General features: G+C 43.5%; 1 protein-coding gene and 1 long non-coding RNA gene across 3 annotated transcripts in view; both read left to right on the plus strand.

The window, feature by feature from the left end:
- Positions 1–9,704, plus strand: part of ELAVL1 (ELAV like RNA binding protein 1) — a 41,561-nt gene extending 31,857 nt beyond the window's left edge. Inside the window, exons 5-7 of one of the 2 annotated variants that reach the window (XM_040086515.1) lie at positions 651–876; positions 6,964–7,077; positions 8,129–9,704. In XM_040086515.1, coding sequence (XP_039942449.1) covers positions 651–876; positions 6,964–7,077; positions 8,129–8,453 — 665 coding nt within the window. In that variant the 3' untranslated portion in view covers positions 8,454–9,704. The remainder of the gene's footprint in view (positions 1–650; positions 877–6,963; positions 7,078–8,128) is intronic. The other variant, XM_040086516.2, reaches the window with a different exon arrangement.
- Positions 9,705–16,924: 7,220 nt separating this feature from the next.
- Positions 16,925–19,154, plus strand: LOC120763436 (uncharacterized). The gene is made up of 2 exons (XR_005704096.2): positions 16,925–17,648; positions 18,410–19,154. It is a non-coding gene; the product is annotated as an uncharacterized LOC120763436 (long non-coding RNA).
- The last annotated feature ends 6,722 nt before the right edge of the window (positions 19,155–25,876 follow it).

Consider the following 25,876-nt stretch of genomic DNA (forward strand, 5'->3'; position numbering starts at 1 on the left):
TTTTTAACAGCTGTGATATTGGTAAAGCTACCAAGAGGTAATTCTTCACTGATTTTAATAAATAAGAATAATTTATGTGCCAGCTGGAAATAGCATATGTGGTGCAGGTGGAATTGTGATCTCTCCATTAAAAAAGGCAAAAGTCCTCTATTATAGTCAGACATTTGCTCCTTCATCTCTGAGTGTGTTTCTAGCATGGAAAAATGAAAACATTTGCAAAAATATATCAATTCTGTGTTTGTGGGTGCTCTTTAGTAATAAAGCAATTGAAACTAAGAGGTTTGGGTTTGTTTTTAACCAACTGGAATTAATTCCTTTTTTTACTTAATTTAAAATGTTGAGGAGTTTTCTGTAAAGGGAAATGTCAGTTAGTGATGAGTATAATGGAATTCTACCACTTATTTTTTTAAGCGTATAGTCACTGTGGTTGTTATGGCTGAAATGAGTATGCTAATTTGTCTTCAGTTTCTTAATCTTGAACTTTATCTTCCAGCTGCTGAAGAAATGTAAATGTAGAGAACTTGAAAGCTGTGACCGTAGAAATACTGAACTTTTTTGGGTTTTGTTTTCAAAGTTATTTTGAGTTTATCCTGAACTTCAATTGTTTTTGTTTGTTTGTTTGTTTGTTTTTTTATTGGTTTGGTTACAAGGTTTGTCCAGAGGGGTCGCATTTATCCGGTTTGACAAAAGGTCAGAAGCAGAAGAGGCAATTACAAATTTCAATGGTCACAAACCCCCGGGTTCCTCCGAGCCCATTACAGTGAAGTTTGCAGCCAACCCTAACCAGAACAAAAATGTGGCACTGTTGTCGCAGCTGTGTCATTCACCAGCTAGACGGTTTGGAGGGCCAGTGCATCACCAGGCGCAGAGATTCAGGTAGGTTAGGAAGAATAAATGCATTTAAGGCTGTGCTCCTGTTCCCCTGTCTGTCTGGGGAGCTGTGCCTCTGCAGATGGGCAGGGATATCATTGCAGCATGTGTGAATGAATACATAGTGCACTATGTGTCCTCGGTGTTATGTAAAGAAACTGTTACATTAAAATATGATTAAAGAAAAATCTTACTTGGAAAACTTATATTGAAATTAGTATCTAAAGGGACCTGCACTCTGGTGTCTGTTTCCACTGCTGGGTTACAGTGAGGGGACAGCAGCAGCAGGTTCCAGGTGTTGGTAGGTGCCTGTCTCAACAGATCCCCATTCTGTGGTCTATATATCTGAACAAAGATAGAATTTGGCAACTTAATTAAAGCTCTGAATGGTTGGTTCCAGCAGGGAGGTGTTAAAGTAAGAGAAGAAAATGTTATTTCTGACGAGGAGGTTCCGTGGGATTCCTGCCTGCATTGCAACCTCTGCAGGGTTCTGCCTTCCCTCGAGGCCTCACGAGTTTACTGATGAGAATATTAAGTAGTTGCAGCATCCTGTCTGCTTCCAGGGCTGTGGAAGACACTGTGCTTTGCCATAGAAAATTGCTTTGGTTGCTTTGAATAGGAATTGTTTGAACTGGAAATGCCTTGGTTCTTCATGGAGGAAGCTGATGACTGAAGGGTTGCTCTGGAAAATGCAGTGTATTGACTGTCTTGGAGAGAAGCAATGGGCTTTAAGATGATATATGTTTCTGAGAGTAGTGCTTCCCTGTTGAGAATTTGCTCCTTTATTTATTTATTTATTTATTTATTTATTTATTTATTTATTTTTCTCCTGTGAGGGATGCAATGAGCTCAGTAAACTTGGACAAAAATCCCAGCCACCTTTTAGCTGTGCTGCTGTTCCAGTGTTGCTGATTTCTGTCCATGGTGTTGTAGCTCAGCATTTTGAGCACAACTCTTTGTAATGGGTCTCCAGAGAAAATTTGTACTTTGTAGTCAGCTGTGGTTTTATACTGAGAGTGGTTGAACAGTTTGCCCAAGGAGACAGTGAAGTTTCTGTCCTTGGAGATGCTGAAACCTGTCTGGAACTGATTCCAGAAGGATTAATGTAATTTCTACTGTGCCTGTGTAGTTTTAGCAGGAAACAGGGTATTCAGGATCTGCTTTCTCAGCAGGGATGGTTGGAAGATAAGGGGAAGACATCTGGCTTAGGGATGCAGCCACAGCTAAAACAAGGACTGAACCTGGGAAATTGGGGAGAGCTTTATGGTAATGAGCAAAATATGCCCGTGGTGACTGTGTATGAGCAACACACTTACAGAAGATGGTGGGCACACAAGGTGGAGTTACCCCTGTGCGAGCAGGCCTGTAGTGAGTAATGCCCTTCTGAATGATACATTGGTGTTAAGGAGTTCTATTTCACCAGTTTTTGGTGAGTTTCAGTGACAGAATGACCCTAAGCACCCTGCTCCAGGTGCCCTGCTTGAGCAGCGGGGTTTGTTAGTGCATTTCCAGAGCTCCCTGCCGGCCGCAGGCGTTCTCCAGCTCTCTTCAGCTGTAGCCCAGGGAAGTTTAGCTCAGGCAGCTCCTCGTTTCCCTGAAGCAGTCACAGAGATCTCCACACCAAGCCTTCTGAGCCACACCAAGGAATGAATTTCTGCATTGTTTGCATTTAGGTGAGTTATTAAAAAATTAACACATCTGCCCTTTGTCTCAGCCAGGGCTTCAGTGTGTCCTGATCCTAGTAAAATCTTTTTCATTCTTAACGTTCTTAATTTAACTGGACTTTTTCATCATCATTCTTCCCCCTAAAATTTATGCCAGGATCAAAATGCATCAGAATAAGCAGTGCAAATAATTTTCACATCCATAATTAAGAGACCAAATAAATACTTTTAATTCAGTCCTGTGAAGATCACTCAGGAACAATTAAAATGACTAATATATTTGTGTTTAGAGTTGCTGGTGAAACTGAATTTTGATAACCAGTTTGTTCATTATTCTCTTAGTGTAGTATTTAGAGCAGCATTAACTCAGCTGTGTGAATCTCATAGAACCAGAGACTGGTTTGGATTGGAAGGGACCTTAAAGCTCATCTCCTCCCAGCCCTGCCATGGGCAAGGACACCTTCCACTCTCCCAGGGTGCTCCAAGCCCTGTCCAGCCTGGCCTGGAACACTTCCAGGGAGTGTTTCTGTAGGCTTGGGATATCCCAGTGTGGGGGTTCAGATGTTCCATTGTCTCTGTTCCGTTCTGCTGCCGTGGGAGCTGTGTCCTCGTGGATATCTGTGCCCCATGCTTGTTTGTTAGTACATTTTGGCTGGCTGCTGCTCCTAGTGACAGACCTGCTGGTGGGGAAGGAGCTGCAGATTTTGAGGTCCCACAGCCTGGCAGAGATGGAATAGAGCAGTTATGGGTCAGGCTGTGCTTTGAGGAAAATGCTGTGGACACAAGAGCTGCCAGTTGATTTGCAAACACAAGCATCTTGCAATTTTTTTTGTGTTTGCAATTCGAAACACAGTCACATCTCTACCTCATCACAGACTTGTGAGAACTTCAGCACTTCCAAAGCCTCCTTCCTTCAGTCACTCATGCAGGCATCTGTGCACGTATGCACAACACTTAACGCCATGGAGACGTGGAATGAGTAAGGTTGGAAAGGACCTCCAAACATCAACAAGTCTGTCCCACAACCCTTTGTATTTTTCTTCCCACCTTTAGTGTTAGCTGCAAGTTTTTGTGGTGAGTCTGTCTTCCTTGAAGGATGCTGAACTGAAGGACTTGTGATTACTCATGGAAAGCTCAGGAGCCTGAGTTTGGGCTGAGTCTTGTTTGTTTTGGTAGTGAGGACGATGTGATGAACGGCTAAGCAGCTTCCACAGAGCCCACAGTGTATAAATTAAAGTTGTGATCTCTGCTCCACAGAGGTTGAATACTTAACCTGATATTTTGATTACATTTCATCTCATTTCATCATAATCCCTGTAAATCCAGGATTAAGCCTTTAGTATCTAATTTGTAATTATTAATTTCCTGCAGATATTTCTCCAACCCTTTGTTTAATGTTCTTTTAATCCTTTCAGGTTCCTGTGGTGCTTGTGGCTCACATCAGGAACTGGTCTTAGTGCAGTGTCCCATGGATTCCTGGGCTGATTCAAAGACCCAGGCTCTCTGCTTTCATCCAGAGGGAATGATGCCACAGCATGGGGTTGTGTCTGGAGGACAGATACGACATCTGGGGCTGGGGTTTCTTTGGAGTGTAAGATTTGTTTACTTAAAGAGGATAGATCTCCATGTGCTGAACTGTGATGAAATGGAGAGATTTAGCTCCTGAAACACGAGGAGGCTGTCCAGGGCCCCTGGAAGTCCTGTGCTTTTGCAGCTCACCGGAGCTTTATAGTTGAACAACATTGTTTCAAATCTCAATTATTGCTAGTTCAGCTGATTTTGCTTTCAGACTTGTTCAGAGTTGGAGCTAGTTCCTGGAATGGGCATAACTCTACCAGCATCAGCCCGTGAGTTCTGCCCTGAGTGACTGAAGGGGAGCCGTTTCTGATAGTTACTTGATCCAAGGAGAAATGCAAGAAGACTTTTAACCCTGTCAGTGATAGTTACTCAGACAGCTCCTGTAGACCTGCTTGTTTTCTCTCCAGTGAAATTGTTTAATTGTTTTCAGTTTTTAGACCAATTTGTAATTTGGATGCAAGCTGTGTATTGAGTAGAAACCATTTCATCCAGAGTAGTACTATATCATCAAAGTTCTGGAAGAATATGGGAGTGAAATCCCAGTTGCTTCTGTTCTTCCTTACGTGGTTGCTTGACACAGCACCCTGATTTATTTCAGGCTTAGAGCTTGTGTCACTTGAGTTCTCAACAAGATTTGTGTTGGCCACAGCAGATCATTTCCATCTGTAACAGAGACAGCAGAAAAATTGCTTGTTAGAAGGACACGGTCAGTGTAGCTGAACTCCTGCTCTTTGTGGAACAGGTAAAAAAATAAAAAGCTGCCAAGCTCAAGTGCAATGGCAACACAAACTGGTATTAAAACTACAATATAAAATATTCCTGCTTATTGCCATCCCACCTGTAGTGCTCTATGTAACTGTCCTCAGAGTGCAGAGAAAAGAGTTCAGCAAAACCAGCACAAAGCTTTGTTAGGGGAGGTTTAGGTTGGCTGTTAGGGAAAGGTTCTTCCCCCCGAGGGTGCTGGGCACTGCCCAGGCTCCCCAGGGAATGGTCCCAGCCCCGAGGCTGCCAGAGCTGCAGGAGCGTTTGGACAGCGCTCTCAGGGATGCTCAGGGTGGGATTGTTGGGGTGTCTGTGCAGGGACAGAGGCTGGACTTTATGATCCTTGTGGGTCCCTTCCAGTTCAGGAGTTTCTGTGATACTATGAAAAGAATTTATAGGACTTGCTTTCATTTAGGAGTGTAATTTCTGGGATTACATCCTCCAGTGGGTTAAACTAATCCCAGGATCTGTTAAGTGAAGCAGTCTATCTGTCTAATGGCAGAGGGAGCAAAAGGTCATTAACAGAAATGAGAAGCTTATAAAGTGAAAAAGAGTTATGATTGAAAATACACTGTTGTTGATACTTAATGCCCCAAGATGTTGGAGTAATAGGTTAGCATGGGTTCAAAGAGCCATCCACAAATAACACTGGCTACAGACTCTTCAGGAGGGTTGAAAAAGCAGTGTGGAGGAGACAGTATAAAAATAATTACAACAGAAATGAGGACACTGGCTGTAAGTGTGCTAAGACTAAGATTGTTCAAATTACAATATTAAAGGAATTCTAAAGTCACTTTCTCCGAGACATCCTGGATCTCTGTTGGCCTTAGTGTTTGCCTTGGTAGGACATTCATTAAAACATCCTTAATAAGTATAACTTCCTTAAAGGTCATCTGAAATTGGCGTGGCCACAAAAATCTGTCCTGGTAGGGCAGAGAGCTGTGTGTCAGCTGCTCCAGGCCCTGCTCATGCAGGCTGTTACCCTGGGGAACAGTATTTCCTACGGAGGAGTTTTTGAAATTACTTTTCTAATCTTTTAGGGGACTTTTTTTTTTTTTTTTTTTTTTTTTTTTTTTTTTTAAACCCTGTTTTGTTTGGATTGGGTTAACATTTTTGTGAGTCAAAGCAGGAAGAGAGGACAATCTGTTTGAAGATAAGTGTATCCAAAGAGCAGAGGTACTTGCTATTTTAAATTACTTTGCCTATAACAAGCATTTAGATTTGTTGTTTTTCTTGCAATTAGCGCTAGTTGCTCTTCTACAACTGATTGCAGTCCTTGATGTGATGTTACCTGGGCTAGGCTGGGGCAGAGTCTGAGCCTCTGGAGCAGGCAGGGGCAGAGCTTTACTGACTGCTGGAACCAACATCAGGCAATTCTGAGCTCAGTGGGTTGAGCAGGGACTTAGGACTGGTGATCTGTTGAGATGAAAACTTGACAGATATTAAGATAAATTCATCCTACCAGACCATTACTCACTTGGAAAGAAGCTACAGAACTGAAGGTATCTGTCAGAACAAGTAAGTGTACCACGCATGCAAGCACAGGAACATTTTTATACAAAGCCAAAAGAAATAGCAGACGTGTCACCTCATCATCAGATCACACTGGTTGGTATGTCTCATTCACCTTGTGGTACTTCTAACTGCTTTTTCAGTTTGGCTGTAGTACCAGGCTTCCCAAACTTGGATTTTCTTGGGGCTGGCTGTCAGGGGGTCGGTGGAGCTCAGGAGTGTCCCCCTGTGCTCTGGGAGCCCCTGGGCTGCAGAGCAGCAGCGAGGGAGGGATGGAGTGATGCTTGCTCTGGGGACAGAAGAGTCCAGGAGCTCAGGTGTCCAAGGTCTGAGCACCAGAGAGCCTGGGGGAGATGGGCACTGAGTGCTTCTTGTGTCTGAGTGCACTGTGTGTGTGTGTGTGTGTGTGCTCTGCTGCCCTCTGCTCCCTTCCCTCCCCATGCACCTCCTCGAGCCCTCCCTCCTCGAGAAAGGCAGCAGCAGCTCCTTAATGCAGGGCAAGAAAGAGTCAGAGGGGAAGTGTTTGGCACTTACTGCAGCATTCACTGCCCAGACATCCCTTCCCTGTTTCCTCCAGGTCAGCAGAGAATCAGGATCTGCCACCGCCCTGCTCTTGGCAGAGAGCAGCTCGTGTACCGCTTTTAAGGGGTTTGCAAATCACCAGTGGTACACCTCAATTTGGGAACCCCTGGTATAGTATCATTATATTTCTATGATCACATGACCTCATATTTTTAAATAAAAAATAAGCACAAGGGTTCAAAGTGAGTTTTTAACCTTAACTGTCACATTTCTGGCCTTTGAGTGCTTAGCTGTGCAATCCCAGTATTGCACTAAAATATTGAGAAGCTCTGATTTTCTGGAGTGTAGGCCAGAAATAGAATTAAGGGGAATTAGAAATGTGGGTTATAGGGAAAATAAATTAATACAAAGAAAGACATAAAAAGGAGAAGATTTTTGCTTTTTATTATGAATGAATCCTGCTGAGGTATTGTGAAGGAGGCAGGACTCAGGAAGAGCGGCTAGGTGACTTTTAAAATCCAGTCCAGTAAAGTCAGATCTAAGTTTTCTTGGAAAAATTAAGAAAACCACCCATACACACTGGAATAATAAAACTACACTGGGCCTGCTCACGTTGGGAGTGTTTGCCTGCACCTGCTGCCTTTGGGTGGAAAGAGAATAGGTTTTGTTTTGTTTCACAAAAGCAATTAATACATGCAGTCTCTACTCCTAAGAACCCAGCACACTCATCCCCTGCCCCAGCAAACCCAAAGAAACTCTGACTTAAGAGTTTCCCAACATGTTCTTGTAGAGGCAAGAAAAGGACCATGGGGTGACAAAAATCTCCTGTGAAATAAGTGGGAGATGCCTGGGGGTGTCTGGGCCTCTGGGGAGGTGCTGCCTGTGCCCCCAACTCGAGCAGCAATGCCCTGGACACTGAGCAGCCTGGCTGAGTTCAGAGATCCATCCAGGTCCCCTGGGAAGGTGATCATGTAATCTTGCCTTGCCTGTTCCTTGCCTATTTCTAAGGATAGTTCCCTGTTGATAAAGCAGTTGGAATACTTAACTTTTTTTTTCCCTGGCGGCTGTCAATTTGATTGTCAATTTGAATGGGGAAACATTTATGTGGCGGTTTTGATGTGCCATGTATAAAATATTCATTCTCAGTTGCTTCCCATTCAAGTTAATTTGCTTAATTGAATTGAACTTTTACATGAAATATTGTGCTTTTTATTTGCTAGGTTCTCTCCTATGGGTGTAGATCACATGAGTGGGCTTTCTGGTGTAAATGTTCCAGGAAACGCATCTTCTGGCTGGTGTATCTTCATCTACAACCTTGGTCAAGATGCTGATGAGGGAATCCTCTGGCAGATGTTTGGCCCCTTTGGTGCGGTTACCAATGTGAAAGTTATTCGAGATTTCAACACCAACAAGTGCAAAGGTTTTGGTTTTGTGACCATGACAAACTATGAAGAAGCTGCAATGGCCATAGCAAGTCTTAATGGCTACCGCCTGGGGGACAAAATCTTACAGGTTTCCTTCAAAACCAACAAGTCCCACAAATAACTTGCTCGTGCTTTTTGTATGGAATAGATAATGGAGTGACAGAAGTTGAAACATTTTTGTTAGTGTAAAACTCATTTTGCGCCAATTTTCACAAGTGTTTGTCTTAGTCTAAATGAGAAGTGAAAAGGTTTTATATTCTGGGATGCAACTGACATGTTCAAATGTTTGAAATCCCACAATGTTAGACCAATTTTAAGTTCCTTTAAGTTATTTCATTTAAAACATGTTAAAAATCCCCTGAAATCTTAAGTAGATTGCATTAACTAGACCCTCTGGATGGTGGTAAAATTGAAGCATGCTTTCACTTATGAGACTAACATTTGTTTCATTGAATGTTGTCTGCAAAAACTGGAATTTTCTGAAAAATATCAGATTGAATTAATTGATTTTCTTTGGTTTGATGTTGTTCTTCCTACCCATCCCCCTGGCCTTTTGTTTCCCCCCAGTTTCAGTAATATGGAAGAAAAGTTGAGAAATACTAATGTTTTAGTTGACAGTAACTTGTTTGATCAATTAATATTCATTACTTTGTGTCTAGTTGAGGATCAAGCTTTTTAAAGTGAAGGTCTTGTAAGTAGTAGCATGCCAGCCTAACTTTAACACCATTGAGGAGGTAAGTTACACACTGAGCAGTGGCCAAGCTGTCCAATTCACAGGTTTTAGAAATGTGACTTTTAAAGCCCACTTTGAGAGGAATGGACCAAAGAGTTTCAAAGAAACTCCGGGAAGATTTCAGAGTCAAAATGAAACTCCAAAAAAGCAAGTGTGAATATATGTTGCTACTTTATCAGACTGAATCTCTTCTGTCCAAATATTTAATGCATGGTGCACTACTTACTGGTACATTATAATGCAACAAGATACTTACTCATTTTCCAAGATCATTGTAGTTGGAATTCCTTTGGCAGTTCTATTTTATAAAGAAAAACCAGTTATAAACATTTGAGCATTGTATTTCTCGCATCCCTTCTAATGAGTGGTAGTTTTTCTATTTTAATAGGATTTTGTTTTGACAACTAGCTTTACTTACTGAACACTCAGCAGAAAAGTACTTACAACTTGCAAGTTAGATATTAACCAAAAAACCCCTTTGATTTGTAGATTTAAAGATTAATCCCCCAGGTTTTCTGCAGACTGCCTTGAAACTTTGAGTTGTTCTGTTTCTGTTAATTTTCTTTTGCTTTTTTGTGTTTTTTGTTTGTTTTTACTTTTGCATTTAAGAACATTAAATTTGATTTTGTTTTGCTCAAATTTTGTTTTGTTTTTTATTTTCTGTTCTTTTTTTTGCTAAGTATTGCACAAAGTGTCCAGCTTTCAGAGTGTTGTTTTATGGAACTGTAGCTCCTCTTTAAGAGAATTTTAATTTACTGCTTTGACAGATGAGTAGAAAACAAAGAGTTTTGAAGCAAGCCCCACAATAAATCTGTCACACAGAAATGATGTGTCACAGACTGACGTTACCCTCAGGTGTGCTTGGGTAGGAAATTGGGAAGGCTGACCCTGCCTGTACAGGTGTGTGAGCTGCTGTGCACAGCTAGAGACTTGGCTCTGGTGTTTATGTAGCTAGAGCAGGTGTGGAAATGACTTCTGTGGCAGTTTAACGCAGTGTCTCCTTGTTTTGCCTGAACCTCTACCAGCCCCAGAGTTCATTTCCAAACTCCAGAGGCCAGTCCATGCTGCCTGCTCGTCTCGCTCCATCCCCAGCTGCCCTTGCCTTGTGCTCGCTGCCGTTTGTCCTCCCCTTGCCATGGGATCTGCACGGCCCGAGGGCTCCCTCAGCCTCCACAGGTGGCTGAGCTGCTGCCCAGCTCCAGGGAGGACCTGTGGGAGCTGCTGATGTTCCTGGACCTGCCCAGGACACGTCTAAACCCTACAGACAGGCCTTCTCCAACGAGCAGCCTCTTGCTGAGCTTGAGCTTGTGTGCAGTGAATGCAGGTGGGATTTTTCCTGTTAAAACATCCAGCCTTGCCTCTCCTGCCGGTCCGTTCCCTCCCCATCTCTTGAGAAGCTCAGTGGTCGATGAAAACAGTGACACAGCAGCCAGCCCACTCCCACCCCCCAAAGCTGCTCTTGGCTGTCAGAGATTTCCTTTTCCAATTCATCACCATCCATTTATCACATCAATGATTTTTTCTGCGTACAAGGAGAGCTTGGGAAGCATTCTGGGGGTTCTCCCAAGTTAAAGCTGTGTAGTACAGAGAATTTCTCTTACCCTGTCCCATCATTGTTTAACCTGCACTGTCCTGTTCCACAGGAGTGGGCTGTCGTCATTCCCAGTTCCTGTCATTCTCTCTTGCTTTATTCCATTTAAGATAAATTTGCTGCTAAACTAAATGGGAGTTGCTGTTTATCACAATATCTAGCTGGGGCTCACACTTCCCAGTGAGTGGCCCATAAACAAAACTTGGTATCAGTACTGGTTCAAGCACACTGGCTGTGGCAGCAGCACATTGCTGTGCTGCCACTTCTGAAAAAGCCCCCCTTCTCTTGGATGCTTTCTGGCATCACTGTTCCTTGCTTTTTCCACCGCTTCCCTATTTTTCCATCTCTCATTCTTTGCTAAATAAGAAGGAAATGCAGGGTATGGTTTTATACCGCTGCTACAACAATCTCTTCTAGGAGAGGTCTGATTCCAGCTTTCTTTGGTAATTGCTCTGATAATAATTTTCAGGCAATTGATATGAGCAAAGCACTGCTGCTGGAGTCAGGAAAAGATGAAAACTCCTAATATCCAGAGCTGATACCAGAAGTAGTGTATGATCTGTGCTGTTCTAACAGTCAATAAAACCTTGGCATAAATAGCTGAAATCCAGAAAAAATTGTGTATGTATTCTTGATGCTTTTGGTCTCAAACAGCAGCTTGTGCATCCTACTAGTAAAGACCAAAAGGAAGCTTCTGGGGGTGGAAACTAAATTCTAACAAGACATCTGCCCGGAGTTTTTCTGCCCAAAAAGCAGAAGCAACTGGTTTCCTCCTGACACCCTGCTTTGAAGCTCTCAGTTGAACAGACATGTTTCAGGAGAGGTTTTGGCCTCTTAATTCTCAAAGAGTGCTCTGCTTTTTCACCCATCGGTTTGATGGAATCCAGGTGTTTCTGTCAGGTGATGCTTCAATTAGTGCTTACAGGATCTTGTAGAATCAAAGAGCTGTCTCAAAGCAGAGGTCTCACATTGCTTTTGAGATGCAGTGGTCTCACTGAGGTAGAGAGTTCTGGAAAGTCTTCATTGCTGGATTAGGATATGATGATCAGATTTTGGAGACCTGGATATGTTGGTCTGTACTGGAGATGCGCTACAGGAACAGCTGAGATGGGAGTGTTCTGGAGTCCTTTAGAGTAGGTTAAGAGTCTCTTGGGACAGCCCCAGGTGTAGCTTCTGAAGAACCAGGTGTAATTCCTGCTGAAAACACAGTTGTCCATGCTGCTGTCCCAGAGTCTCATGCTGAGGGAAGTTACTGCATTTGCTTCCCAGAAGTCCACGTGAATGGAATTCACCCTGTGCCGAATGCTGGCCACAAGCCTCATCACCTATAAACCCCCTGTCAATCATTAGCAGATAGGGAAATCCCACATAAATATGGAAGAGGAGTCTCTGATGTTGCTGTATGTACTTGGTGTGAGCTGGCAAAGGCACGTGCAGATCCTTCAGGTGAGGGGATGGCAACACCAGAAATCCAGACATGAGCGGAATCAGAGCAGCTCAGTGTGCTCAGTTCTTGGTGATTTCCCTGATGGTGTCTGTGCACTGAAGTGTTGGATTTATTTTATTTTATTCTTCAAGCTGCATTATCATAAAATTTGGTTTACTTCAGCTGCTCCACTCTCCTGTCAGAGACTGGCCGGTGCAATTACTGTTGCCTCCTGAGCTCTCCTGTGCCAATCCCTGCATCTCTTCTAGCTCTGGGACTGGGAGAGGCTCGAGGATCCAGCTCTTAGGGTGAGGGGAGAAGTCACCATCGGCACAGTGGCGTGTGTGGCTGCACAGCTTTTCCTTCCCTTTGCTTGGGTACGTTTTTTGTACATCTGTATCATGTGAGCATGAAAACCACTGCAAATCCAGAGACAAGTCACTGGAGCAGGATAAATTGTTACCGCAGTGAACGCTGGTTGGTCAGTGTGTGGTCACTTGCCCTTGTCCAGATGACCAAAGGGTGTTTGCACGGAGAGGACACCTATTTTTTATAGGGGTATTGAACATTCTAGTAATATTGTTTATACAAAGCAGTTAAAAATCTTTTTTAAAAAAGTTTTTTTTAAAAAAGTGGTATCATTTATAGAAAGAATATCCAGCAGTCAAAACCAAAATGAAGAACTAACTGTAAAGTCATCCATTATTTTAAGGCTGAGTTTGAAAAATGAATAGTCCTTAAGGTCCTTCAACATTTGTTACAATTCTGTGTTGCTTTAATGTTCCGGGTAAGGTCAATAAAGTAGAGATTCTTCAAATATTTCAGGAGAGATTTTTTTTTAGTGCGTTTTAAATGGCAATAACTCAAGTTCCTTTTTGGGTAGTTTATTGTTACATACATACTTCAAAAAACCCCAAACTTGGAGAATGTCCCCACGTTTGCTTTTCTAACAACATACAGATCATCTGATAAAATAAACTGTTTATTCAGAGTAGCTCCTCTGATAGCTCTGCCTGCAGAAGGTTAGAGTTTGTGGGAGGTTTTTAACACATGGCTCTTGTGAGCTGCTGGTAGCCTGGTTCAATCACATAAACATGGAGCAGTTTGTCTGGATGCCGCCTCTGTCAGAAGGTCACCATATTTTTTATTGTCCTTTATAACCCTGAAGAAATGTGTCCTTTATAACTCTGTCAGTGAAGCACCTTATTGCTGCATTTCTACATTTAGGCATCTACAAATAGCTTTAGAGGGAAGGGACGAAATTCACCTTTAGCATAAGAAAACACCAACCCCTTGAGCTTCCTGAGTGGAGTTGCACTTGTGTTTTGGCTTTTTTTTTTCATTTTGTTTTTATTTTCCAAGAGCTGAATTTGTCACCTGAGGTATTTTAATCTCTGTTTGGAAGCAGGAGAATCTTTTTGTGCCTTTGGCAAGTTCTTCTAATGTAGCTCTGCACTTCTCAAGGTCGGCTGCTGAGCACAGTAGAATGGATAAATCCAGAGCTCAAGAGGCCAGTGGTTATTTTCTCAGATTATTCTATTTGTTATTACTGGGTTTCTCCTTTCTCATATAAAAAATAAAAAATGTGGAGTTCATAAAAAGGGTCTCAATTCCCTCCCTCTCACTTGGAAGAGGTGGCACGTCCATGGCAACCAGTGGATTGAAAATCGCCGTTAATTTCTAAGCATCCACTCGTAGGTTGATCAGGTACGGCATCATTTCAGTGTTTCCTGTTTGTAGTAGTCTCACATAGTCAAACAAAACCGAACTCAAAGTGTTGCTTTCTCGTCCTGCATGATTTAAAACCAGTCCAAGCCTTTATGATCTCTAAAGCATAGCCCACCACCCCGTGGGTGGGTTTGACATTCAACTCTGGTGATTCCTTCTAGATCACACTCGATCAAACAGCAACGAAGGTTTACAAATATTTTTCTGTTGAGTGGAGTTTTCAGCACTGAAATTCTCTTTTGTTGCTAATGATGGGAAAACAGTCATGGTAGAACTGCCACCTGAAACCTTGTTTCTGTGTTCACATTTTAGAATCTCAATATTCTCCTACTGTTCCTTATTTCTAAACATTTTTGAGCAAGTTTTTAGTGGTATGGCTGAACTTTTTCACTTGGTCATTGAGAAGAAAATTACTTGAGACATTTGAAACATAAGTTGGGATAAACCTTTATTTGATGAGTAATTTGAATAATATTGTACTTCTAGGCTTTTTATTGATTTCCTTTCCTTTAACTTATGTAATCTTTTGTTTATAAATCAATCTGTTTGTGGGACAGAAGGTTTTATCTATTGCTTTCCATACTGTACAGTATATGGTTACACATTTTGTATATTTAGTGTGTTTTTAAGTTATTGATTTGTTTTATATCAAATAATTTATTTTTCAGGTACCATTTTCATTTAAACTTTGTTTTTACATGGGTTTACTTTAAATAAAGTATGACACTGCTTTCCAAATGTCTAAAATGTAGTTGAATCCTATTGTGTTATTTTGAGATGATTTATGTAAATTTATTTTAGAAATAACTGCAAAAATGTACCAAGTTCGTACTTCGGTTTGCTTCAGCTCAAGTGCTTGGAAATTCTCTGCAATGATTTTTGAGCAGTTTGAAAAAATGGAATTTTCATATTGAAACAGTTCAAAGATTTGTTGATGAAGCAGCAGCTTTGTAGAATCCTGTGGATGGAGTTATGAACATTGTTTTCTATATGGATTTTCAAAATTAAATGAAACAACTCATAGATATTTTACACTGGTGTTAAGACTTAAATTACATTATCTGTGTTAATAGTGAAGAGGAGTTTTGTACTTTTTTTCACATGTTCATGGCTGGTTTTGTTGAGCACTTGTTTGGAACATACTTGGGATGCTTTTACTTGAGCCCTGCTGAAGGGTGATGTACTTCAAAATAGAATTAGGCTTTTACTTAATTGTTCATATTTTGTCTTTTTTTCCCTGCAGGAATTGGATTATTATTGTGCAGTTTGGAATTTCACATGTTTTCAGAAGAACCTGAACTCTGTTCAGGAATAGGCCAATCAAGGTTCCTCCACTAAAGATTTTGTAACTTGTGGCCTTGTTAGAAAGATGGAATTAAAAGAGGGGGCTTAGTTTCCTTTTTATTTTTCAGGAAAAACGTTGTTGTCTTTATCTTCCATTTTTCTTCCTGAGCAAAGCTAATCCAAAGCCCAGCTACACCGTTACACAGAAAACGTGTAGTGAGACAGGGAGCTCCTGGGGAAACAGCCTCAAGTTGGCCCATTGGAGATTTAGACTGGATGAAGGTTTCTGCAAATCGTGCCAGGGTTGGCAAGCCCTGGCACAAGCTGCCCAGGGCAGTGGTGGAGTCACCATCCCTGGAAGTGTCCAGAAAACGTGGCTGTGGCACAGGGGATCCTGGGCTAGTGGTGAACATGGTGGTGCTGCCGGGTTGGTGGTTGGACTTGATTACCTTAGAGGGCTTTTCCAACCTAACAACTGTAATTCCGTAAGAAGGGACCATCAGTGCAGGTCAGGCTCCCTGGTTGCTTGGGTGAGGCTGGGGCAGGGCAGATATCCCCAGTAAAACCCTGGAGGAGGTTTTATAAGGGGCATTTTTCAGAAATGCTTCTGAGAGCACATCCTTTTGGTTGAAAGAGCACGTAACCGTGCTGGCACTACATACACTGTGTTTCAGTCTTCGTGCTTTTTCCACCAACACAAGCCTTTAGTTTTGGTAAGCTGAAGTCTGTCCTGCTGCATTATAGCAGATGCCTCCTGTCCTTTAGTCACAGAAATAATCCCTCTGAGAGCTCAGCTAGTTGTACCTTTGAGACATTGCCTCTGATTTTTCTCATAAAGTTTTACAGTAAAAAGTGATGTAAAGTGAGAGCTATAAATAGTGTTTCATGTATTATGTCATGGAACATGTGGCAGTGCTGCCTCAGCTCAGGATCTCTTCCAACTTAGGAGTATTTAGATTTGCAGTTATTTTTCTGTGATGGGAATTTCTCAGTTCAGCACTGTTCACCATATGGAATTATTAGTTGAGCTAAATTGGTGAAGAAGTGAGAATTTCTGTTCCTGCCATTGTATCAGTGGATTGTTGAATGTGCAGCATCTGGTGTGTTCAGGAATGCTTCATGAGGATTTAGACCTTTCCTGGGTTTTCCTTTGCATGGAGCTGGAACACCTTCTCCATTCTTGCTCCCACCAGAGTTCATCCCATGTGGTTCACTTCGCTCATGTTCGTTTTCACCACTCTTGTGTTTTCCGTGCTTTTCTTCTATGAAAAATCATGAGGGAAATAATATATTAAATTCCAAAAGCTTAATAACAGACACGGGCATGTGAAGTTCTAGCCCCTCAGAAATGGCTCTTTTTTTAAAAGCAAACCAAAAAGCTTAGAGTAGGCCCATTAACACACAGACAGGGACTCTGGTTTTTGCAGAATTCCTGGCAGACTCCCTGGCTTTTGACTGTTCCCCCTCCTCGCCCTGCTGTTTGTGATATCCTGCTTCCAAATGTCACCCCCTTCATTTCCAGTACAGTGAAAGAGGGAGAGGAGGGGAGAAAAAAAAGGTGTTAAACTGGTATGTCAGAGAAAGATGTCTGAATCCTTTTCTCTGTATTTCCCATCCTTAAAAAAAAGGGAAGAATATGACTGTAAAAAATGTCCTGAGTCATGCTAACCATGCACTTGCTCTAGATTCTGTCCCAGCAGTGGCAGGGAGCAGCTATTTAAGGAAAGCCTGGCTGCCACCCCCACCCCCTTCATTCCCCTTGTGCTTTCTCAGCTCGGCAGAGGGGCCCTGCCTGTTCCCCAAATACCTCCTCTTTAGAATCCTGATTTTTGCCTTGCTTTTCCCTAAACTGTCCTCTGCTTCCTGACAGCAGGAAGGGGAAGTGGAACATTTACACACTTTCTTTTTTGTCCCTTTTTTTTTTTTTTTTTTTTTTAAAAGTGTTTACATATAGAAGCAGTGATGAGCAAAATGGGACTCTGAATCTAGTTTGTCAGAATATTACTTTTACTAACATCTCATTAGCAAATAATATTTCATTGCAACAAAACTAATTTAAACCAAATTTGGCACAGTTAAAATACAGACTTTCTTTATTTGAATTTTAAGTGTGGCTTATAATGTTCTAAAAGTTGACCTTTCCAGAATGGATGGATTTCTCTTTGCAGGACTGGAGCTCCATGCTTATGAAAGAGCATGTGCTCAAAGTAGAGCTTACAAAGGACTGAGAATAATAAAGTTAAGTTTGAGGCTTCCTGTGTTCTCGGAGTAGGGATCAGAGGAGCTGTTAAATCTACTTTAACAAACCTGTTAAACCTACTGTTTGAATGTGTTGGAACAGATTCTGCCCCAAGAGAAGGCTCATAGAGGAGAGCAGAGCAGGAGTGGTTTGGCTTGGGAGCAGAGTTGGGGCAGTGTAAGCAGTGCTGAGCTGCTTCCTGCCATGGGCTCCAGCTTTGGTGTCACGGGAGGAGGAGGCACTGGCACTGGCACTGGCACTGGCACTGGCACTGGCAGGACCCCAAGGCTGTCTTGCAGCCCATGAACAGCTGTGGTAAGTAGCTCGTGCTTCTCAGTCCTGGCACACAGGGGCTTGGTCTTGGTCCAACCAGACTTGCAGAATTCATGCTGAAACACTCTTGTGACCATGTATCCTGCTTTACCTTGCTGTCCCAGCTTGTTCCTTCCGCTTTGCATCTTTCAAGAGATGCAGAGTACATACACATTTGTATGTGTGTGTACACACGTGTAATAAAACATATATAGACTGCATTTATACATTGTTTAGAGTACGTATGTACCTGTCAGTCATGTGTTACTGTGTCTCTGCTGTACAGGTGCTGTATATAGCACACGTGGAATGGCACATCTCCACTGTCCCACATCCTGCGCAGTGCAGGTAATTCACGCAGAGATGTATGTCCTGAAAAAAAACCAAGATTACGTCAAGTTTTCTAAGGCATTGGTCACAACTGTACAGTGATGTGAGGAGTGAGCTGTGAAGGTTTAAGAAAATCAATGTCCACCTTGGAGAGAATTTAACACCCACATTTTTCTAACTCTAGAAAACTGCCATATGTGTATATGATGTCTTAATATTTTTCAGCAGTGGTTCTGTACTGTACCATATCACTGCTAATCAGGGAGCATCTCCCATTCCCTTCTCCCTGTGAGATACAGTGCTGTCACTCCATGGGAGTCAGTGACTTCGGAAATCAGTGATTTTGTTTTAAGCCACCTTTACTCTATATTATCCCCCTTTCTGTTTTTACTGTATTCCATGGGGTTTAATGTTTTAATCTTTTCTTACTGCAGGAATGGAGGAAGGAAGACAATTCAGCTGCAAGAAGGACTGTGGTTCTAGAGAGATGGCAGTGACTGCGCATGCCACGGCACACGGCACGATAGCCTGGGCTGCATGGCCAGGCCCCTCTGCCCCCATCACTGGATTTCCACAGGGACATCAGGGCTGCTCTTGCTTTTTTAGATAAAACATAGCAAAGCTTTGTTCCAGTGTGTTCAGAGCTGCTTTTCTGAACAACACAAAGTTCAGATTTGAGGTTTGACTCTCCGTGACATCTGTGCCTTGTTCAGTCACTCAGGTAGCTCGTAAAAACTTGCACCAGGTGTTTTATTCCAGGGCAGTGGTACCTCCAACACTGTAATAGTTTCTGGAGAACATTCTGGCTGCCCTGGTCTGCACCTTATCTTGCTTAAACACAGTGATGCTCAAAGGCAGGACAAGAGCTGTAAGATGGAAACTGGTTGAGAAGCTTTGTGCTTCCCTCCCAGTCTTGGTGCTCTGTGCTCAGCTGGGCACGTGTGAGATTTGTGTCCTGTTGGACTGCTGGGGGCCTTGAAGAATCAATGTTTCAATGGAATATTTGCCCTGGCCTTTCCATGTTCACATGACAAATCCTGATGTTACAGAAGAACACCTCTAATGTCTGCTCCATGGAATTGGATATCCAGCTTCTTTTGTCGTTATCCATTCTGGGTTTGGGTGAGGGAATAATGAAGGCTGGTTGTATCCAAGAAGGAATAAAAGAAGAAAAGGACAGACTTGTTGAATTGGTGAAATTAAGGCAGTCTGGTGTAATTTGTGAAACATGACAGGAAGGATCCCTGTGGGAATGTTGGGATCAGCACAGGGTAAGGAATTTGTTGAGAGGAACTGTCAGCCCTTTGCTCAGTGAGGACGATGAGCAGCATCTAGTCCTAACAAAAGGTTTGTTTAGTTTGCTGCACAAACAGAAGGAAGGAAAGAAGTGTGATGTCCTAATGTGGGCAAGGATTAAGTGGTTTTGCTCAGAAATACTTAAGTGTTTTGTAGTTTTATGTGCTACAGCTGGGAGGCAGTGGGGCCTGTGGGCCAGTGCTGCTGACAGAGATGTCAGCTGAGCACTGTTCATCTGCTGTTCCTTACTGAAGATGGAGGAGGAATTCCTTGCACGGATGGGTGCATTTTCATCCTTTGTGAAGGCTTAATAGGTTATTAAAATAATGTTACATGGTACAGCTTCATAAATATTTTTGTATTAGGAGACTTTAGGTATTGAGGTCCTAAAGAAAACCCCCATAATCATCATCATCATCAGATGTCTTTGAAGATGTACATAAGGCTCCAAAGGTGAGCTCTGGTTGTATTTTAGGTGCTGGTGTTGTTCCAGTGTCCAACATCTTGTACCAACCCTCCACCGTCATCTTACTTGTGCTGATAAAGCTCTTGGTAGGCATTTCTTTAATTAAAAGAAAGATAAGTTTTGCCAGTGGTTCCTTTAGACCTGGATCAGTTGTTGGATCTGGTTCCCTTGTAGTCCCCATTCCAGCCATGCTAAAGGGGCAGTTAAAGGGTGGGATCAGGCTGCATAATACGGCACTTGTATCAAAAAGTGCGCTGGATTGTGCTTGAGGTCAGCTGGGGGCTCAAGAAAACTGTAGAAATTAATTCTGGGAAGCCAGCTAGACTGCAGGGTGGACTGTGGATGAGAAGGACAGTCCTTGGAGTCACTCCTTAGTCAAAACTGCTGATACAATCATAAGTCCATGTACCCTGGCAAAAGCCAAAAAACCTGCACTGGCAAAAATCCAACCCAAGGTATTAAAATCGGAGTAAATGGAGTAGTGGAGGACTAATGAGAGACCAAAGGTACTTGTCAAAGGTCAGGAAGGAAAGGAGCTATTTGGAAGCTGTGAAGTGGGGAAGGAAACAGCTCCATGTTCAGCTGAGGGAGGAAGGACATGGTGTGTTGGTTGCAGAAGGCTGGGCAGTGGAAGTGCAAGGACCTGCAAGGGAATGGCCATGCTAAAACCAGGAGAGATGTGATCTTGAACAGAAGTGCATGGTCAGCACGAGAGTTCTGGTAGGAAATACATTACCTTGTCCCTCCTGGCAGTGGGGAAAACGGCACATCACAGACAGGTGTGTGTTAGGGGTGCATGGCACGGGCTGTACAACCCTGTTAAACTGATCTTTGTGCTGCACGGTGTTTTTCCATAGACAGGACACTTATCCCTGCAAAGTGCTAAAGCAGGGAGCGAAGGCTGTGGCAGCATCTTCCAAGAGGTTCTGGACTGAGGAGGCTCCGTTCCACCAAGGCATCATCTAAAAAACTGTTCTAAAGCCATATACTTCAATTTCTGAATAACAGAATTTAAAGATACAGAGCTAAGTGAAAATGTTCAAATACACTTCATCACAGAATAATTAATCTGGTGGGTTACTTTGAGAATAGTAAATAAATAGATTTTTAAAATTCAGTAACTCCCATTTACATGGACTTTCGTAAAGTATTTGATACGGTGTTAGATACCACTAAATAAACTTTGGTGGTTGCAAATACAGGGAATTTAGGGTGGAAGTTGCTTTAAAGAAGGAAGGCAGCATGGAAGGGTTAGCAGGAGGTTTTCAACTGCTGGGATATTACTAATTTTCCAGATCTTTGGGATGCATTTTCAGCATTTGCCTATGTTGAAGTATCATGTATGTGCTATGGCATCCTCTGCTGGAAATTGTGGAGAGATGCTGTGGCTCTTCCCTGACTCCCCTGTTCTCTCTCTGCTGTATGAGGAGAGGTTTTGGAGATGCAGAAGGAGTGTAAATGCTCTTGGCCCAGGGCATGGGTTGGGCATTATGCATGGCAGTGCACAGACACAGGAATGTTTAGGAGCCAGGTGCGTCTGAGCTATGACAGGGATAACAAGGATGTGGACACAGCTGTGAGAGGGAGCTTTGGGTGCAGACTTTTGAGGGCTTGTGGGAGTAGGAGAGTCCAGGTGAGTCCTGTACTTCAGGCATGGGCTTTGTAGCATCTTGTGACACAGGATTGAAGGTCTCCAGAAAAGCTTCTTGCTGGGTAGTCCATTTACGTCTGTGTGCCACCAGTCTGTATCCTCTGGCTGGGAGATACACAGTGCTGGGAGTGGGGAAATCCTTCCAGGACGGGATTTGGCAATCTGCTGTCAATATTTTCCACTGAAAATGCAGTGGAAGGCTGTTGATGTGAAGTTCAAAATATCTTTGCCTGTGTTGTTCAGGGGTTGGTCACACAGGTGGAATAGCAGGCTCAGAATGGGCAGATAGTGAATTTTTCTCCCAAAGAAACTGGAGTAGAGAAGCTTTTTGGATGTCCCGTTCCCAGGTGCAGCATGTGGCACTGCTGTTGAGCTCTTTTTGCTGACAAGGAAATAGTTGGAGAGGTCCAAACCTTGTGAAATGTGTTTGTACTGAACGGAACCATCCTGCCTTGCTTATTCTGACAGGGAACCAGCTGAGCAGTTTGGTGGTTTTCCTCATGGGGGTGGGAGATGAGAGAAGTGAGTGTGCCATGTAGGGTAATGATGCAGTGATAAGAAAGAACACCAGAAACCTGCTGTTGATAACTTTGACCAGCTCAACACGTTTCTCCGTTACCGTCACTGCAGCAATGATGGACACAACTATTTGTTGTCCAGAGCCAGCCAGGGAGTTGTAGGGGTTGTCACTGAATCAGTATCCTCTTCAGAGCTCTCTTGGCAATCCTGGGTTAAAGCAGTGTGTTCCTGATGGCTGCAGGTGAAATCCAGCTGCTGGGTGGTTTGGTGAGGAGGGCAGAGCTTCCCTGCCGAGTGTGGCTGCCAGGAGCATCAGGGCTCTCCAGCCCCATGAGCTGTGCACACAGGAGGGGTTTCTCTCTGCCCTGGGCTCACTGCCGCAGGTGTGTTGATACAGGCACCCAGCCCTGGGATCTTCCTTACAGAACAGGGTGTTGCTACAAGGCCACCTGCTTTGGGCACCAGGATGTGCTGGTCCTTGTCCCCAGCCCAGTTCAGAGTAGGTGGAATCACGTGGCCGTTGGTGCTGGCAGCAGCAGATGTTCCTGGTGGGAGCATTTTCTTTTTAGCTGTGTTTGAGCTTTGGACAGTGGAAGAGGAGTCTTGATTGTTCCTCTCTGCTCATTTGCAGGCTTCTTGTGTCTCTGGTTGTTTTATCTGCCAATTTTGGGGGGTTAATGCCCCTGTAGAGCTGCTGGGGGATGTGTGGTGTTCACCCTGAGCAGTAGGAATCACCAGGTTGTTTCTGTTCTGCTGTTAGGCTGTGTCACTGCTGAGACTTACCTTGGCTCCTGCTCACTGAGCTCCTGCCCTTGCTGGATCGTGAGGGGAAAGGCAGGTTTTTTGATTTTGGGTTCGAAAGGGGAAATAAGTCAGATCCATAGGTGAACTCAGAGCCTGAGCAGTTCCCTGTGTGTTTGGTTTGCACTGGGGTCGAAAGGTGAGAGGGTGAATTAGAACAGGGTTCTGCTTTGGTGTAGTTGTGAGCAAGTGGGTAATTGCTGGTTGGGAAGGATACATATGGATGTTTTATTTCCTACTTAAGGCTTGATGTCTGGGAAGTGCAGATTGGTGCTCAGCTTAGAGGGAAGTATGGTTGGGCAGAGCAGCTCGTAACTCTGAACAGCAGCTGGGTAAATGCTGCATCCTGAGGGGAAGAATCACTTGATACATGAGCAGTAAAAACCAACAATTAAAGGTCAGGATTGCAATTTTGTTGGCATTAGGAGGAGAATTGTGAGGAAGTTAGCCTGGCTTGAGCTGTGACACCACCAGGAGATGTCTGCCCAGCTCTAAGTTCAAAGAGCATGCGCTTTGTCTGTCTCTAGTGATTGCAGCTGTAACTGCTTGGGTGGAGAAAGCAGGACAGACAAATGGAGTGACATGTCTAGAGACAACAGAGTGTCTTCAGAGTGTTCTGAAGCTGGGGTCATGATGCTGCTCTTCTCAATGTTTTAACACCAGAATCTGGTTTAAAATCCTGCTTTGCTGATGGTTGAAGACTCCAGGAATATTGAAAGGGAAAGGAGGAGGAGAATGGCCAAATACCCATTTTATTGTGTTTCAGGGAAGGACAGTGAGTAGAAGATCTCTGAGGTGAAATGGCCAGGTAAGTGGAGCAGCAAGTTTTGGGTTGGGTGTAATGTTTCAGCCTTACCGTTCTTTCCTGTCTGTGCTGAGCTGTGGTTTGCCTAAGTCCATGGCTCAGAGTGAAAACTAAAATCTGTCCTTTTAGAGTTTGAAGGCTCGGGATTCTAAAAATAGGTCTCTTGCTCAGACATGTTATTTAGGGTTGGATTCATCCTACTGACTTGAACTATTAAAGTCTTAGCATCCAGTCCAAACCCATCAGTAAGAGTCTTCTGAAGACATCTACTCCTAAAGCCTGAGATGTACTGCTCAGGAAGGTGCCTGGCTCTCACTGTTGGCTCCAGGGCACTTCACATGTGCAGTCCAAATGAGACACGAAGCTTCTAGAAAACAAAGGTAAGTGTACATTGCACACCTGGGTGCCAGGACCTCTGCACCTGCAAAAGTCTGGCTACTCCTGACATGGATTTTGGAGCATCTTACACAGGGATGCTACAGCTTCCTCCCCACACTGAATCCTGGGAAGTTTCCATCTGGAGAATGTCGAACACGGTGAGGTGGAACACGCTGCAGAATTGCCCAGACTGGTGGAGGCCCAAGGTAACGAGTCCATGGGGCACCTCTGCACCCTGTGCTGTGCATGGCTGGGGGCTGATGGGATCTGACGGGTGCTGGGGGTCTAAACACGGGACCTGAGAGCCCAGCATAGGTGCAGATGCAACTTTCAGGGAGCCTGCAGGATGTCCCGAGAGGGACTTGAGACAAGGGCCTGAAGTGCCAGGATAAGGGAGAATGGCTTCCCACTGCCAGAGGGCAGGGTTAGATGGGATATTGGGAAGAGATTCTTGCCTGTGAGGGTGGGCAGGCCCTGGCACAGGCTGCTTAGAGAAGCTGTGGCTACCCCTGGATCCCTGGAAATGTTCCAGGCCAGGTTGGACACTGGGGCTTGGGGCCCCCTGGGGTAGCAGTGTCCCTGCCTGTGGCAGGAGGTGGGATGAGATTCTCTCCATGTGAACACAGGATGCCAATTCACGAGCTAGATCTGAACTGGCAGCTGGTGCCATGAACACGGGCACTGACGTGCTGTGCTCTGAGCGGGATGTGCCCTCTCCCTGCACTCTGTGTCACCCCTGGTGATGGACTGAGCTGCACCTCACTGCAGGAACCACTGAAATAACTCATGCAGATTTTCTAGAAAGTTTCATTATCACATCAGACGAGATGAGGAATTCCTCAAGGAAACAAATGCACACAGTGAATTGGAAAGGAAGAAGCAGAAAACACATCCCCAGGGAGACATTCACTCCTTAGAGGAGCATGTAGTGGAGGTTGCATACTGTGATTGTCAAAAAACACCCAAATTACTTGAGCTTATCTGTTGTTCAGAGCTGCTTTGGAAATACGGTTTTACAGAGAAACCTGGGGTTTTAATAGATTTAAATAATTACCTTCAAAGCAATTTGTGGAAAGAAATTTTCAAAATTATTCTAGAAAACTTCCAGACTAATTTTGAAGTGGGTAGAATTTTAAATTGAAAGAGAGCTTTGGGCTGGTTTTCACATCTGTTTGGACTGTATTTTGCTACATTCTACAGCATTGGGTTTTGTTACTATTTTCAGTTTTAGTAAAACGCAAACTGAGACACATTGTGATCCAAAGGAATGATGGTAGCAGTGTTCTGCTGACAGTGCCCTTCCAACTCCATTTATGCATCCTAAAAAGGTGTGAAAATAATCTAAAAGCCAAAGTCCCTAATCAAAACTCACAGTTTTATAAATTCAGGTATGTAAAAAACTTGTGCTCTGGAGGACAACTGATGCACAGAAAAGAACCAATCTCTTAAGATTGAGGACACTTATCCATGGGCTTGTAGGAATAAGCCAATGTATTTTGAGTAAAGTACTCACTCCAGTCATTCTGTTCGATGAAAATTCATTTAAGCTTAGTGTTTATGGTCAGTCACATCCTCAAATTCCTGAATACCATTGTGGAAATGTCATTCCCAGTCAAGGCACATGTGGCCAACAGATGGGTTTTCTGCCCGTGTCTGGGGGTGCCCCAAGTCCAAGGGCTGCTTCAACTTTTCCTTTTGTTTAATAACCACAGACCCCCATCAATACCTTTCACGTGGATTTTAGTTATCAAAGTAGCTTTCCTTGAATTTCTTTTTCAGTAAAATAACACTTGTCAAACAGCCAAATTCCTTCACCCTATTGCTCTCCAGCTTTATTACAATATTATACACAGCAGCCGTAACCTAGGTCACCCACAGCAGCTGAGATTTTTGTTTGCATGGAAAACGAGGATTTCCAAGGAAGAAATGCACGTTTGAGCTTGTGTGCTTTCTGTACACCAGATTTCTGTGCTGTGGGGTGTGTA

This window comes from Hirundo rustica, chromosome 26 (assembly GCF_015227805.2).
Source record: "Hirundo rustica isolate bHirRus1 chromosome 26, bHirRus1.pri.v3, whole genome shotgun sequence".
In the NCBI taxonomy this organism is placed as follows: Eukaryota; Metazoa; Chordata; class Aves; order Passeriformes; family Hirundinidae; genus Hirundo; species Hirundo rustica.